At 37.4% G+C, this 17,747-nt stretch overlaps 1 protein-coding gene across 1 annotated transcript; it reads right to left on the reverse strand.

The window, feature by feature from the left end:
* Nucleotides 1–1,446: 1,446 nt before the first annotated feature.
* Nucleotides 1,447–8,086, reverse strand: LOC127650528 (cytoplasmic dynein 1 intermediate chain 1-like). The gene is made up of 3 exons (XM_052135988.1): nt 7,872–8,086; nt 7,216–7,331; nt 1,447–1,569 (listed from the first exon to the last, which is right to left on the reverse strand). The coding sequence occupies exons 1-3, from the start codon at nt 8,045–8,047 to the stop codon at nt 1,511–1,513; spliced, it is 351 nt and encodes a 116-aa protein (XP_051991948.1). The 5' UTR covers nt 8,048–8,086; the 3' UTR covers nt 1,447–1,510.
* Between the last annotated feature and the right edge of the window lie 9,661 nt (nt 8,087–17,747).

The raw sequence follows: 17,747 nt of genomic DNA on the forward strand, positions 1-17,747 counted from the left end.
TAGTTTTGTGTTTTTACTTCAGTAGTGGTTTGGCACTGCTCTTCTGCATGGATGAATCTGATGGTTTGAGGAATAAACATGCCTGTGATCACCATTTCAGAGCTGATCTGACTATTTGCACCAAGAGTCACTGAGTGTAAGTCAAAGAATATGTTGTCAGAGTACAGTAAGTAGAATATCTGCTGCCGGATCTTTTCTCTTTGTTTACGGACATAATGCGAATATGTAAGGATGAATGACAGAAGCCTGAAATTTCTAGCCAAAACAGGCCTGACAGCTTTATATATAAACAGAGGTGGACAAAGTACCCCACCCCATTACTTGAGTGAAAGTACAGATACTACTGATCAAATATTACTCCATTACAAGTGAAAGTTGTAAAGACAGATTATTACTTAGTAAAAGTACAGAACTTCTTGGTTTTAAAAAGTACTTAAGTATCAAAAGTACATTTCCTTTTTTATGCCAATGCATTGTTTTATTATTGTTGCATTGTTGTATGTAATACTTACAATACCTTATGCCTCTGATGCAACCTACTGAATACACTGACTAGCTTGTAGTATCTGTAGAATAAAGAGCTTTTAGAATGTTACAAAACCTATAAAAATGAAACAACTGAATTGACAAAAAAGACAATCATCTTCATTTTTTATTTAACACCCCTACTCACCCCCACAAAAGCAGCATGGTGTTGTTCTCACACAGCTCTGGCAGTGTGCACAAACCCACATTTGAATCAAGCAGATACTGAAATTGCCGTAAATACAGACATGACCATGCACTTTGGCTGTATGTCCAGGACCAGAAAAGACTGTTTATGAAGCTTTTTCAAACCTATTCATGATAACTGCTCTCTCTGGCTCAGCGGCAGCACCAACGCAGATTTGAATGTTCCGGTATGATTTTTGTCAAAGGTTTAATAGACAGACGAATCGTTATCAATATGGAAAGAGATTGTGTGGGTGTTTGAATCTAGATCTCAATCTTTTTATGATTTAATTGTGCAGCTCTACACATAATTATAGTAATTATGCAAGGGAAGAAAAAAAAACTATAAAAGTTACAAGATATTAACTCTTAAGCTCATTTACATTTGAATTCAAGCTTTTGCATGCTAACTAACATCACTGTCGAACCATACCTATGTGTTAGCAGTGTATCCACAAGGCTATGGTAACTTGGCGGGCAAATCCATAAAAAATTATTTGACCGACCATAATTCATATTGAAACTTAAGCTCTAAAGCACAGATAATTTCAAGCTTTCACAAGAAATTAAAAGTTTACATACCTCAATATGCTTCCGCAGCTTGGACAGCGAGTTTTTGAAGGCTGTGATATGGTTAGTTTTAGGCAAACAAAGCAAACATTTAAAACTAAATGAATCTTTAAAATTTTCAGAAAACTGGAACATATTTTCCAAGTATGGCCATGGGTGCACGCACCGTGCCGAGGAAATGCTGTCTTCCATTTTGCCAACTGATCAGTGTTCCAAAAATGCTGAGAAATCATTGAACTTCACGACACGTGACACTACAAGAGTGATTATTGATAGGCTGTCTGTCATCTGCAAAAAAACAATCACATTTTAGAGAAGAAAAAATCCTCCACTGATTTTCAAAGCTGCTACATAGTAATGACTTTCTACTCGAGGACATTGATAGAAATGTAATGGAGTGAAAAGTACGATATTTGTCTTTCAAATGTAGTGAAGTTAAAGTCACATGTTTCCAGAAAATATAATACTCAAGTGCAGTACAGATACTCAAACAGTGTACTTAAGTACAGTACTCAAGTAAATGTATTTCGTTACTGTCCACCTCTGTATATAAATCATTTATTGGAGGCTTAACGTAGTGAAATGGGGTAAGGCATGGACACGGTTTTTAATTTATTGAATTTCTTTTACAGTAGCATTTTAGTTAGTAGTGTATATTTAACAACAAGTTAATAGCTTGAGAAGCAACATTTTCAATGTAGCTTCCCCAACACTGGCTGTGTGATGTTTCATGGGAGCATCTCCTTAACTCAAGAGCAATAATGTCATCCATTTCCTCTCAAAAGATCTAGTGTCTTTTTAAAGTGTTTCTACAGTTTGTCAGATCAGATATTTAATCAATAGCTGGAGGATTGGAGGAAGCCAAATTTTGATGGGTCATGGCAACAATGAAAAGGCATGAGAAGAGTGTGCAAGCTGACCTTCCCAGAACCCCCTGGCTTACTGTCCAGTGGATGAGCCATGCCTCTTCAATGTTATCCTCTCCCAGCAGCCTTCACAAGCCTGCTCTTTCATAAAAATTATTTAACCAAGAGCACATTGGAGCCTTGAATATGGTGTTCAGTGATTGGCGGGTAATTCGATTGAGTGAAGGACAATGCACACTTAGCAGAGAGAGATCTTGGACCAATCAAAAGACAAGAACCTGGATGATATCACACTAGCTATATTCATTAGAGCAAAGCTGATGCGGAAACCAGTAGCTCATTGAATTAAACTGTCCTAAACAGAGTCACACATATTTAGATTGATGTGAGACGAGAGATTGGGCTTTCTCAGAGGGGTTAATAGTTCACATGAGCCATAACCCTTGATTTGACCAGGATTGCTGAGTCATGACTGCATTCTACACTCATCCAAATATGTTTCTTCACAATAGCGTAAGGTCTTTCGCTTCTAATGGTGAGATCTGGAAGGCTTTAAAAGCAAAAATGAACCACTGCAATCATTGCTGCCACCTTCTCAGACACCACCTTTGAAAATATTTATGAAACTGTATCAATCATGGAATCTGAATGATACTGCTGGAAACACAAAATACAGTAACAGCAATAAACTAGAGCTGCAGTGAGAGCTGAATTGGGATCAACATCACAACCAGCTGATGAACAGCCAGATTCTTGTTGGATCTATCAAGGAATGTATTGAACCAAATGCATCATACTGTATAAGTGACTTAAAACAAATAACCCAGAGTGATTAACAAACAAACGTGATAACATTTTATATTGCTCAACACATTAGTTAAGGTAAAATAAAATACTTATAACAAATGTCATTAAACTTTCATGTATTTTCATAAATATTAATATTTGAATGTACACAAACAGCTGATCTATTAAGCATTATATAATCTTTGTTAATAAAGTTGTATTCATTTCCATGATCTATCCACACCTAAAAATAACAATCAAGCAATTCCCTGATATTTTAAACTTTTGTTGACCATGGGAACCCTCAAAAGATTTGTAGGCAACAGTCTGTGTTGATAAATCTTTTCTATAGACTGGTACTTGCAACTTAGTCTCATAGAATGATCTTCACCTAAAGTTCTTAAAATTACATTTATGCAAACTGACTTTTACATGCTGCGTTCTATACATTTCGCAACAGTTTTCTGGGGAAATGATCACTAGAGGTGGTACACCACCTGTGCGTTTTATTCACTTTTACCCATATCACAACTATAACGGCTGATTATGACTTTATATACACTTTTTTATAAATTACTCATACTCACACACTGCTACTGTATGTTATGATAAAGAATTTAACTGGGAAAGTGCAGCGAAACTTCTTATAAAGCGCATAATTTCATTATTGCAAAAATGTTGCTGGCCACGTATTTTTTAAACAGGTTACCGATTACCACCAAAAATCAGCTTACCTACTCAAAAAATCTGAACAACACATCAAACCCGTGTTTATATATGGCTTGAAATCGTGGGGTTATTCTCTGCTTTTGGTATCAAAACGTAAACAGTCATGTGCACAACAATAAACGGACGCCATTGTCGCGACTTTGCAAGTGAACATGCTCAATAAGGATAAGATCCAGCATATTCTCTAAATATTTAATGAAGATAAAACTTAATTTAGGCAAACAAATATGATCTGTTATAGTAATGTATCCCCAAAATTCATATGAATAAATTACAACTTTTTCCAATAATATACAGTAAAAAAATTCCTTTGACAGGTTTTTAGTCATCTAAAACCTTTGCATAGGAAAGAGGCAACTTTGAAAAGAGTTTGGCTTCATTCAATCTTAATCAAACAGAGCTGTATGTTGGCCGCTGCCCTTAATGACAGTGTTGTAGTGCTGTTTCGGGAGGCTAACACCTGGGCTATTCTCTGGTCCCCCACAAATAAGGGAGCGAAAGAGAGGGTCAGAAAGGAGAAAAGAAAGAGAAAAAAAAGAGAGGGGGGCAGGGGGGGGGGCATCTGTTTAGTTTCACCAATCAATGGACGAAACCTCTGGACCGGCCTGAACAAACACAGAATGCAAGCTGTAGCAGGTGGTGCAAAGACTCATTAAAACCCTCTCTTTCTCATGTGTTCTCTCTGAAATGAGAGGTCCCACAGGAGCAAGGTCTCCCTGGACAGTCATCCTGTACCTACAGACAGCTGTGAGCCCAACCTGCATCTGTATGAACAGAGGATGGGGACTAGCAGAGAGGAAAAAAACAAATAAACTGTACAGAGTGCTAAGGGCAACGGCCAATCAAAGGCTTGTCAGCAGTTGCACTTGCTGAATAAATGACCTGCCTTGGCAGGAAATTCCACAAGCAATTTTAATTCTGATCAGGCTTCAAGGAAGTGGAAGGAATAAAAACACATCATTTATAATGACAGGAAATCACCAATCACATGGCAAGCAGCTGTTGCCAGCGCAGGGATCAAGGAGCCATGAGAGGATGGTGGGGATTCTGGTGCGAAATGCAGATGAATAAAAAAAGGGATACCATAGTTAAACCCATTTCGAGATCAGAACGAGTTAGTGTTTTTCAAAACACATTTTAAAGGGATAGTTCACCAAAAAAATACAATTTGGTCACTATTTACTCACCCTCATGCGATCCAATCCCACATTACTTTTTTTTTCCCAATGGAGCACAAAAGGAGATGTTAAGAAGAATGTTAGCCTAAGTCACCATTCTCTTTCATTGTACGCACAAAGGATGCAATGAAGTGAATGGTGACTGAGACTGAACATTCTGCCTAACATTTCCTTTTGTGTTTAATGGAAGATAGAAAGTCTTATGTGTTTAAACAACTTGTGGGTGAGTACATGAATACATTTTGGGAGAAGAATCTTTAGCAAAGCTAAGCTTCATTTCAGGACTACCAGCAAAGTTTTGCAAATACCAAACAGCGCTTGTTAGGGGGTTCCATCCATATGGAGATGTTTATGGTGCTTTTCAAACCATCTGCATTTTATACCAGGCCTGGCTCCTGAATCTGGAGGATGCAATCAAATTAGTCGAACTCTATGTGAGCTTCATTTTAAGACCATAAATTTAAAAATATAATTGAAATATGATGCTTTAAATATGATTGGCTTTAGAAAAAATGATTTTAGCATATGTTGAAAGCTTTGAGTAAATTAGAGTACACTTGTGGAAAAGGGAAGCTTACGGCGGACTGCTGTGTTGAGTTAACGAATATAGAAGCCAAGAAGCCTTTGTGGTATGAATCCCATTTAAACTAATAAGGAAAAATATCCTGAAATTATTCTTTTACAAACAAGCAAAAGTGACTGTGATTAAGCATTTTCACATCTCATAAATCAATCAATTCTATGAGTTTTATTAATTTTGTCTCAACAAGAATCAAGCAACAAGGATATTCACATGGCAAGCATAGGGTAAACAATAAATATATACAATTTACAAAGCTATATCAGACATATGAGATTAATACAAGATACAAATTCTAAAATACATTCAGTTAATACCTTTCTAAATATTTCCTGAATAATATCGTTGTCTGATAGTTTCAAAGGTGTTACTGTTCAGTAAGAAGTGTTTGATAGTCAAAGGGGTTTGACAGAGAAGGGATAATGGAGGATCTTCACCAATCAGAAAAACAGTGGGTGAGTCTTGAATGTTTGTAAAGATAGAGCTTTGACCCAAGGTTCGAATGCCATTGTGCTGAGCTGTTTTTGATCCGTCCATGAATACGGTTCCATGAAGTGGGAGTCTACAACTTAACTCTAAGAATTATAAGGCTTGTTATAAATAAGGTATGTGTTTACTGCTTAACTGTTTAAAGGAGTTTTACTCTTTTAAGGTGAAGAGCCATTTCTGTGCCACTACTGTTTTCAAACAGATTTCCCAAAACACTACCTTCTACTGTCATTGATCGGACAAACAAGTAGTTATTTAACTATTTAAATGGAAATTAGTTCAGAAACTGGTCTACAAAGGTTTCATCTAAGCATCCAAACGTTAGAACTGTTGTGCACCTGGACTGATAGTGGACCCAACCATCTGAACAGTATGGCAAAAGTAAACTCATAGTGCTCTACAGAGAAGCAGGCACAACTCTAAGTGACATTCTGATGATAGAAGCCATCTTGAATTACCCGTCTGCATCCACTTAAAGCTTGACTGAATGCCGTTACTGTTCTGCCATTTCAAGCAGAGTCACTGATGGGCAGGCATCTCTTTTCAAAAAAGCCCCCCACCCCCCTCAGGAAATGGAGGCCTCGGCTGGTCAAATGAATCTTAATCTGTGCAGGTTTGGAGCTCTTCAATGGAACTAGACAATGAGGATGACAGCCCACCTGACAGCAATGACAATCAAAGCTCATCTCTGAGCAGCCTGTATGAATTTCCAAGATTGTCCTAAGCTGTTTCACCATGAAATCATAAATTGCCTATTTTGATTGACTACAGATAAAATCATATAAATAAGTTACTGTAGATCTTAACAGTGACTGACAATCTAATACATTTTAATTAAATGTCTGATTTTTTGCTAAATACCATTTCACACAACAGGGAATTGTATTTCTGACATTAAAATGGTGCTAAATCAACAAAGGAAAAAACGATTTGTTCATTGTAAATTACTCACTGTAACCTCGATTTTTGCTTTTTTTTTTTTAAGAAATTAGGAACGAGGAACGAAATACATCTCTCAAATACAGAGAGAGAGAGAGAGAGAGAGAGAGAGAGAGAGAGAGAGAGAGAGAGAGAGAGTATATGTACTGTACCTTCACTATATTGTTTTTTAGGCATAAAACTCACAATTTTTTGACAAATGTGTTAATAATTCTAATGTAAATGTATCTTTTTTTAAGGATGTTTAGCTTATTCATGAGAAGAAGAAAAAAATATATATATATATATATATATTGATTAAGAATAATTATTTTTGCCAGTGTGAAGCCAAGAATGTAAACGTAATATTAGCCTACTGTTTTTTTACCTTCAGACTGAAGGGCTGCTAAAGGTGTCTGAGTCGCTTTACTGTAGGAGACCAATTCTCTGGGCAGGAAGTTCACCTGAGTTATCTTAGATGGCCCCATCCTGTGTGTTTGTTGCCTGGAGAGAGGTAATATGGTATATGACAGCACTGCAACCTGACACACATGCATACACTTGCATGGACATTAAAATAGTCATCTGCATCACACACAAATTCCATACTGCCCATCTAATAATATACAGTGGCCCAAAAACTGGCTCAGAAAAGATAGATCTGAGAAATGATATTTTGAAGAGAGATATTTTGTTATGTAAAGCAATGACATTCATACATTTTTAAGTGCAACTTATGTGTCCAAATACTTTTTGGGGCCACTGTATCTAAAATGCTGTATCACTCATTATTCAGGTCCATGAACATACTGTGTGTATGGATGACCCACAGTTGACTGCTAGAACTAATGTTTAAAGCATTTTCAGTACATGGCACGATGCATCAATCAATGTCACATGCAGCCCTGGGCAAACAGCTGGAAAGAGACCAGCTGAAAACACTTGAACCTGACCAACTTTAAAGGAAATGCAGAATGAGAGTGAGAGTGCCAGAAAGAGAAAGAAAGAGATGGAGAGGGAAAGAGAAGGAGAAGGAGGAGATACCCGAGCTCAGAGTCTGCCTGCAGCTGGAGAACAGAGGGGTCAGTGTCCCACTGCAGGGTCCTAGAGGGGGCGCAAGAGAGTGTCAAGCGGAGGACAGGAGGGAGAGAACACGCAAGATTAACCTCAGCAGAAACAACACAATTACACACACAAAACAAATCCCATAACACACACATGCCACATGCCAGCAAGAAGAACAGAAAAAAGGACCAATCCAATCAGCACACATGGGGATGCAGTTCAAAGCAATGCTAATGAGGTTTCAAACGTACTGAACAAATAATGTACTGATTTGCAATTTCTGAAGGGTGAATGGAACAATTCTTGGTGATACTTCACAAAATATATTAAAATGGTAGATGTTAAAATGGCATGAGAGATATTAATTTAATATGATTCAGCCTTTCTGAAGTGTCCGAGGGATGTGCATTTGTGTACAGTAAATACTGTTGCAATATAGTAACATATATTGTGTCTTGATATGTGTGTATGTGAATGACTATAGAAAATAAAGACTCATTCAATAAAAATAATGCACTTACAAAAAAGTTTTTTTGTTTGCTTGTTTTTTTTTTGTGGACAGGACATGTAATGCCATGTATTTTTGAACATGAACCATGGAAATACCTTGTATTTTTTTGGACCGGACCCTTGGTAATACCATGCATTTTTGAACATGTACCGTAGTAATACCACGATTTCTGGACATGTTATCCTAAAGATTGCATGATGTTCTCTGAAGTACCATTTAATAAACATTCATGGTGTATTTCAAAACAGCAGTGTTACACTAAGCCATGTTACCACCATTGTACTTTTTGTAAGAGATGTACAGAGACTGTCATCATTTATGAAAAGTCAGAAAGAGTAATGTGTATAGGGGCAGCTGTGGCTCAGTTGGTAGAGCGGGTCGGCCACTAATCGCAGGGTTGGTGGTTCAAATCCCGGCCCACACGACTCCACATGCTGAAGTGTCCTTGGGCAAGACACTGAACCCCCATTTGCTCCCAATGGCAGGCTAGCACCTTACATAGCAGCTCTGCCACCATTGGTGAACGAGTCAACGGTGTAAAGCGCTTTGAATACCAAAAAGGTTAAAAAGGTGCTATATAAGTGCTGACCATTTACCATGTATAGTGTAAACTGCACATTACAACAGACATATATGAACAAAGACTTTCATACATTAAATATTTTGGTAAGTGGCCAGAATATATTATATGTATTTTCTGTATAAATGCTCATGCTGTATATTCTCATATAACCGACAAAACTTCAGGCAACGTGTTGCTGTGATTTATCTATTTTATCCTACAGGAATGAGTTGTGAAAGGCTAGGGTTGACCTTCTAAACTATTTTATCAACCTTCTTACAAGTCACAAACATGCCTATTAATTTTTTTCCACTATACTAACACAGCCAGATGGGTAGCATGTCAAACTGACATTCTGGTTTACCAGCGATGACATTTAAAAAACCGTATTGTCATTCACGTCGTTGCAAATGGCTCCAATTTAACCACGCAAGAGGAATTGTTGAAGTGAAGGCTCAAGGTAACAGCAGGCATCATGCAGTCACACCAGGGGGAACGACCTAAACTACTCTGCTTTTTTCAGCTGCCAATGAGATACAGTGAGTATTGACATTAATAGCAGAGCGTACATGTCCCCTTCAAGCAGCATTCTAGGTCACATTTTGGTGTGAATACATACATTTCATTGTCTGTTATGTGCTTACTAATGCCACTGGGAGAGGATAAGAGTTGTATTTACTTGGATGCTTAGTAGTGGAGACCATTACAACACAGTGTTGGGGCCGTTCACACCGAACGCACTTTCGCATCTGTTGTGCTGTAGAAGATTTGTTTTTCTATGTAAACTTGGCCTAGATGACATCTTTGACAGGGAGCACCATGTTTTTCAGATGCTGTTTCAAGTTCAATTCTCCGCTGTTATGTGTCTTACCACAGAGCCCATCTCACATCATTTCTGTGAGTTCTGTTGAACTTGCTCTGGCTAGTGTTAATACTCAGAATCAAATGACGTATTAAGTCATTTACACACTAGGGAAAGCTTGGACAGAGCGTTTGACGCATGGGACTGCGAAATGTCCATTTGGCAGACATGGAAAGAGATGGTTATTTTAAATATATCTTTTTGAAAATGCATCAGTAAACCCTGAAACTCTTCTCCATGCTCTCTTTCCACAATTACTATCATTTTAGCCTGCAGAGAAAGATAATAGAGGACAGGGAATGAATACACAGGATGCTTGAGTTTGTCCATCATGTTTTTTTTCCGATTTCACAGCACAACTAGTCCTGCCTCTCAGAGATTCCATTGGTCAATGGATGCCTAAACCAGAGTGCATTGCAGCAAAAGTTTAAATGTTTTCAACTTTTGGTCGCATGATTTAGCTTCACAATCGGAAACCCTTGCGTTTTCCCTCTCTGTCCTTCCAACGCACCATCCCCATTGAAATCAATGCATTTGCAGCGTTCCCTGACACAGCGCTAATGGTTTAGGTGCCCGTAGTGTACTCTACAACCAGCCACAACTCAGAGTATACACATATACTGTACTTAATTTTATGACGTTGCTTCAAGTTTAGTTTTTAAACTAAATATCCACTTTACCCTTAACAAGAAACATAATAAGCACTATACTTGTTTGATGTGCAACCTGTACATATCTGTTAACATCTCAAAAAATGTTGAAGCAAACAGCAAAACTATTATGAAGAATGTTTTATAATAGTGTATCTTTTTTCTATTTAGATTACGAGACAAAACGCCTTTTTTGTCATATCTTTCCCTCACAGCTTTACAGCCGATCAGAAGTACTAATAAAATGTGCTTGTCCTCTCTCTCTCTCTTATATGTAGCATAGGTTCATACTTTTTTATGTTTAAATGGAATGGATGGTCCATAATTGATTCAGTAAAATGAACCAGAATTATTTTGTAAAACTACTGTAATTCATGTAATTCAGTTTATTTTATGTCTTCTTTTTATTGTCATATAAAATGACATGATAGCATTCATTACAATAATTTCACAAAATAATAAATTTAAATGCTGCTATTCATCAATATGTTGTTTTTTTTTTTACATAATTTATCTGACTAATTTATGGTGCTTTAAGTTTTTATTTAACCTCCCTTTGTAAGACCAATTAATTTTACTGAATCGATTAGTTTGGATCATTTAAATAAAACAGATAAATGTAATCAAATAATTTTCTTTTTATAGCTATATATAAAAATAATTTTACAGAATAAATATGAATAGTTAATTAATAGTTAACAGCATTTTTTTCATTTAACATAATCGACTGCACATGATGGTGTTTTTAGCTTTAATAGTTCTATTTAGTGTAAATTTATGGTCAGGTTTGCCTAAGATTCGAATTGCTTTTGTAAATACATTTGCTCCGGTTGAAAAAACAAACAAACAAAAAAATATTACATATAATTATACCCCCTGACCACAAATAGATTCAATGTATTTAGCTATGTTTCATTGGCAGCTTGTAGTTTCGCTGACTACTTTTTTATGGTAGTTTGACTGTAGTGTAACAGATTCAAAGTAGCATCCCCATAGCACAATTACTCCCCCACAGAAGCAGAATAAACAGGGATTTGTTGCTATGATGAGACAATGATATTGTATGGCTGTGCGGATGAAGTCATTAATATGTACTGGAGATGTGTCTCTTCAATCCAGAGGCTGTGAGCAGAGCCCCCTGGAGGGAGCATTGACAGAGACAAATGCACACATCATGTGTCAAACGTGCTACACGTCTGCATTATGCAGGCTTAATTACAGGCCAGTGCATCCGCATCAACCTTCCCTTTCCACATGACTGGAGCTATCTGTCTATATTTCAGAGAAAGAAAAATGATCCTGTTAACTCTTGGTTGTTATTTGTGATAGGCTTTATATTAAATTCAACTTGTATCATCTTAACCATGAACATTTCTCCCACAGGAAGAGTTGATTAAAGTTGATTATCAATTTCAAGACCAAATTTATCAGAAAAACTGAATCATTCCATTTAGTTTAAACATTTTAGTAGTAAATAGGATTTACATCTTAAAATCTAGAATGTCTTGCATCATTGTCACAGGTTGACTGAGAGGTGAAGTGATGCCATGTTGGAAGCGAACAATCAATTCTAAGAAACAAACTCAGGAACAAAATGTGGATTCTTACCTATATCTGTTGATCCCACATAAAAAGACAAAACATTTTTAAATTAGTTCTTCAATTTGAAATTACGATTTAGGGTTTTTAGGACATTCTAACAGAAATCAATACTGATGTTCCCCAAGACTCATTACACCATTAATAATAAATCAAATGAAATAAAACAGACAAACTAAATGTAACAAAAGTAACATTATTGTTTTCCTTAATACACTATTTATTAGGGAATGCACTTTTTGCCCTCTCTCAAATACTATAAAAACATAAATTATTCATGTTAGGTAAAAAAAAAATTATTTACATGTATACATAGATTTAGGGTTGTTAAATACCTGCCAGAAGTTGTGCCATCCACCGAGTCCTGGCTGCCTGTCTCACTTGGTGTGCTCATAGACTTTGATGGGGACATTGGTGTTGGGACTATAAAAAGATAAAAAAGGCAGTCAGATATACCCTTGCGTTGCAAATGGCCTAACTGATGCCCTCGGTAGGCACTTCAAAGAGATTACAATCATTATCGCCATGCTGTAAGGTCATTCCAAACCAAATTTCAAATAAAATTTACTCTAAAAGTGCATTCCAAATGACTGTTATTTTTGAGCCCCACTCTTTCCAGCACTCCAAAGCTCTCACAGGTGATGGTAAATTCTGAAAAACTGAATAGGGCTTAGGGATAATCACTTCTGAATGGAACACACCTATCAAGCGTAAATAAACTGCTCGAAGACAGTAAAAAATAAAACTTTAAATGTGCACTCAGTAACTTTATTTTGTCATTTTGGTCAGTGACACCTGGCTTGGATGCAGAATCATTTAAATTAAATAGTTTACAGACGCCAATGTAGAAATTCACTATTCACAATCACTCATGATTAATTTAATAATTTCTGTCATTCAAGGATCTGGAGACTGTTATTAATGCTTTTATTTCATCCAGATTGAATTATTGTAATTCATTGTATTTGGGGCTTTCAAACGCTTCATTATCACATTTACAGTTAGTGTACAATGCAGTGGCTAGACTCCTAACTGGCACTAGGAAGCACTTTAGTATTTCTCCTGTGATGGCCTCTTTGCTCTGGCTTCCAGTTAAATATAGCATTCAATTTAAGGTACTCTGTAACAGATAAAAGACAGAAAGGAGGAGCCAGGAACCGGCTGACCAGTAAACATAAAGTTTAACAAAAAACTCAACATAAAAAAATGTCTCTCTCTCTCGAACTGGCACCTCCGGCTCCCCTTTATCTCACTCTCCCGCTGATCAACTGATTCAGTGCCAGCCATGGTGCTCGGCCACACCCTCCTCCTCGTCACACTCCTCACCCACCTGATTCAGGCCAGGGTACCAACGGTCTGACCAACTCCCCCCATCTCTGGAGGGGAGACGCTGCCCTTCCGGCCGTTCTGTCAGCCGGTGGTCCACCTCGCCTTCTGTGAACCTGGGGGAGAGACATGGGGAGAGGGAAAGGTCAAGTGGAGACACAGAGAGAGAGAAGAACTTGCTCGCCGGCTACCGGACGCGCTGTCACCTGGCCCTCAACCGCTCCTCCACCCCCTGGCGGACGCCAACTTGCTCCTGCCCCGGCAGATGGCAGAGAGTCCTCCAGGACCTGGCGGATGGAACGCTCCTGCCCTTTTTTGGCGGACGGCAGCAGTTCCTCCGGATCTTGGCAGCCAGCAGTGACCCCTCCGTCCCCAGGCAGACAGACATAGCTGCTCCCTTTGCAGAAGGCAGCGGAGAGGACTCCGTGACAGCGCATCCCTCCTCCCTCCTGGGTTTTGGCACTACTGTAACAGAGTAAGTACGGGCAAGGAGGAGGCGGGAACTGGCTGAACAGTAAACAAATTTTAATAAAAAAACTCAACATAAAATAAACACAGACACACATGCAATGCGGCCTTGTGCGTCACTCACTCTCATTTGAACTGGCGCCTCCAACTCCCCTTTATCTCGCTCCCCCTCTGATCAGCTGATTCAGCACCGGCTGTGCATCATCACGGCCTGGCCACACCCTCCTCCTCATCACATACTCTTAACTGTTTTTAAGGGTCTGCTTGGGCTTGCACCTGATTACATTTCTGACCTTCTCTATCAATACAAAACTGCTAGACCAAAGCCCTTCGCAATAGTCTGCCTCTCAGCATTAGATCCAGTGGCACAATTGAGTCTTTTAAAACTCAGTTAAAGACTCATCTTTTCTCTATTATCTTTGACTGTATTTATATTTTGGTTTATGTTTTTATTGTCTATGTGTTTGAATGTGGCTTTTTTTAATTTGTTTTTTTTCTAATGTAAAGCACGTTGGTCAACTTGTGCTATTTTAAATGTGCTATTGCAATAAATTTGATTGATTGATTGATTGATTGAATTCAAGAGTAAAAGTGTCCAATAACAGGCCGGTTACTGAGATTAAGCAAGCAGTATTGAGATCGTCATGTGGTCTCAACATGGCACTACTAATAACGGACCCTCTCCATGTAAAATAAAACAGCTTTTATAAGGTTACTGATAAAAAGTCCCAAAATCTCATGTGAGTGGTCATGATTTTATACATATATTTCAATATTACAATTTCTTTTGGAGCAAAATGTTTTAATGAAGAAAAAAGATGCACTCAGTAATTTTTTTTATGTGTTGTCAGAACTTATACTGACGCCTACGAGCGTGGATGCAGCATAATTTAAACGCAATAGTTTTTAATGACCAATGCCATTGTGGAAATTCACTATTCACAGTCAGCCATGAATTAATTTAATCCCTGAGTGAATGTGTCCAATAACAGGGCAGTTGCTGAGATTAAGCGAGTAGTATTCAGTTGGTCCTAACATGGCAGCTCCCATGAGGAGACCCTCTGCATGTAGAAGAAAACAGCTTTTATAAGGTTACAGATATGACTGGAGTTTTCCTCTTGTCTTAGAGGTCATGATTTGATACTATCGTTTCAAAATTTCAATTCACTTCTTTAGAAGTAAAACTACTCAGTGCACCACTAAAAGAGCCATATTGCAATTCCACGAGGGAGTACTCATGTATGTAATATAGACTTCTCTCCACAAGATGGAGATGTAGAAGAGGATGCCTTATTTTTTTATTAAAAGGACTGCCAACACCAGTAGTGGCTGACTCAAATGGGGTTTGATCATTTACCTATTACAAAGATTCCAACCATTCTTAGCTTTCTCACATCTGCATAAGGGCATGAGACAATGCTTTTGCTACTGGTCTGAAGATTTGCAGGGCAGAAACACAAATTTTAAATATCCATTTTGGTGTACGTTTTTGAAATTACATTATTTAAAAACAACTTTGACAGGACCAATAAAGTGGGAGGTATAGTGGTAAAATGTGAAAACCAAGGAGCAAAATAAATCAATACATTTGACTTGTAACAGCCCACAGAATGAGAGGTTTGGATGATGTCCCGTTCAAAGTCATGTGTCATTAAAGTAGACCTACACTGAAATCTGAACACAAAATACTACACAACCTGGCATTGGCAAAGTAAAAAAGGCTATTTTCTTATGTGTTGAGTGAGATGGCTGTGGCACAGATGCATATTTGAATACAGTCCAATGAGCTGTGTACTGTACCTAATGGAGGTTCGGGTAAGATTCCAATACTCTGGAGAAGGGCCTCCGTCTCCCTGAGTTTACGGTCCAAATCCGAATCCTCAGGGGCAGCTTCTGCTTTCTGTTGGGTCTCTGTCTGTTTTCGTGTGCAAAGTCACACACAAACAAACATAGGCAGATATATGTCATGTTCTTAGCACATTCTAAATGAAATGTTATTAATCTGTCTGTGTAATGCTCATTACAATTAAGGTTTATTACAGGTTGCCTTGCCTTTTTTTTCTTTTTTTCTTCCTCCTTTCTCTTTTTTCTTCTCTGATTTGAGCAAGGCGCTGTTTTTTTGCGCTCAAGTTCGGCTTTTAAGTCACTCTTATCAGCCGTTTTGTGCTGCGACAAGAGGATAACATTACAGATTTATAGTTTTGCACATTTGTCCTCTTCTGTTCAGTATAAGCAGGGCACTATGGAAACTGGGTAGAAGTATTTTTAGACTCTTTGTTCAATAACTATTAGACTGTTACCAACCTATAACAATTTTCTATTGGCCCATTTGTATTTTCAATTTGCTTGTTATATATCTTATTCAGGACAACAAAAACAACAAAAATATTAACATATTTATGAGGCATTTGAAAGCTGGATTGATCGCATTAATACAGCAAATATAGGTATACAGATATGGGTGTGGCAGATGTCTGAAACTTGAGTATTTATCTAGCTAATACTTCCTAATATCACCAATGAAGCTTTGATTAACTGATTTTGTGCTTATAAAATTATGAAACAAAACAAAACATGCATATGATGCAGGCTAAATAAAATGAAACAAAACAAACAAATTCCAAATTGTGAAGAAAGCTTTATTAAAACCACCAATGTTGGTTGTTTGAAATACATTATGTTGGGAGATGTATAAAATAATAAAAAACAATTACATTAACACTGACATAAAGATTAGGTAGTTTTTTCATGCAGACTTAACATTAATAACGTCTATAGGCTGTTCATGGTATTGGAAAGGACCAGAGACACATGTCTATGAGGATGCTACGTTATAACTGTCAAGTATCATAATCTGGTTTTGGAACCATGACAAAGTTCATGCATGCCCCAATTCCAATTCAGGGAATTTCGTCATAAACAACCACTGCAAATTCAGTTCTACTTCACAAATGTCACAATAGTATATCTAAAAATACAACTGATGTGAATGGATGTTGCTATTGCTAACAGTGGGTACCAAAAGAAGCCGAATGACGTCATAATGAAAGAATTAAATGAATGACTGAATGAAAGACACCACGTCAATCCAACCAAAACAAGTATGAAACCGCACAGTTAAGTGACTTCCTACCTGCTCCCTGTGCGGATGCTGTTCACTCTAAATATGCTGTATCACTGCTGCTGTGCACAACATAGCATCCGCTTTAATGATGTCCCTTGCATTAAAACATGTTTGAGATTACACGGTGCGATATTTCAGAAATGCAATGAAGATGTTTTCAAACCCAATCAAATTATATTAAGGATAATGGCATACATCTTTCAGGGGTGGCAGGTGCTCAAAGTCCAACTTGCTACCTCCACATTGAAACTAAACAATTCCACCTCACTCCAAATGATGTCTAATACGGAATACAGAAATAAAGTCATGTGTACTGACAGTGCCGCCTAGCGGATTCTATAGTCAATTGATTAAAAGATTTAAGCAGTGGATTCCTTGTAGCCTACTTTTATTTATTTATTTATTTATTTATTATGTTTTATTGTTTATGTTGTGTTTCTGTTAATCACATTTTGTGTTCCATCTTGGTAGTTTTGTCTTACGTTTTGCAATCTTCCGTCTTGTAACGTAAATGTGCAATAAAAAAATAACTACCGGTATACCAACAAAAAAAGCAGTGGATAACAGCCACGTTTTGTTTAAAAGCCGCTTCTAAATTTCACAAATCCCCCCAAAAAATAGAATAAAATAAAATAAATCTTTTGCAGGTGGTTAACAGCTTTTAAACGAAATTGTCTTTTTTGACAATAAATAAATGAATACATAAATAATTTTAGTCCAATCCACAACAATATGTATCTGACCATGAAAACG

This window comes from Xyrauchen texanus, chromosome 10 (genome assembly GCF_025860055.1).
Source record: "Xyrauchen texanus isolate HMW12.3.18 chromosome 10, RBS_HiC_50CHRs, whole genome shotgun sequence".
Taxonomy (NCBI): Eukaryota; Metazoa; Chordata; class Actinopteri; order Cypriniformes; family Catostomidae; genus Xyrauchen; species Xyrauchen texanus.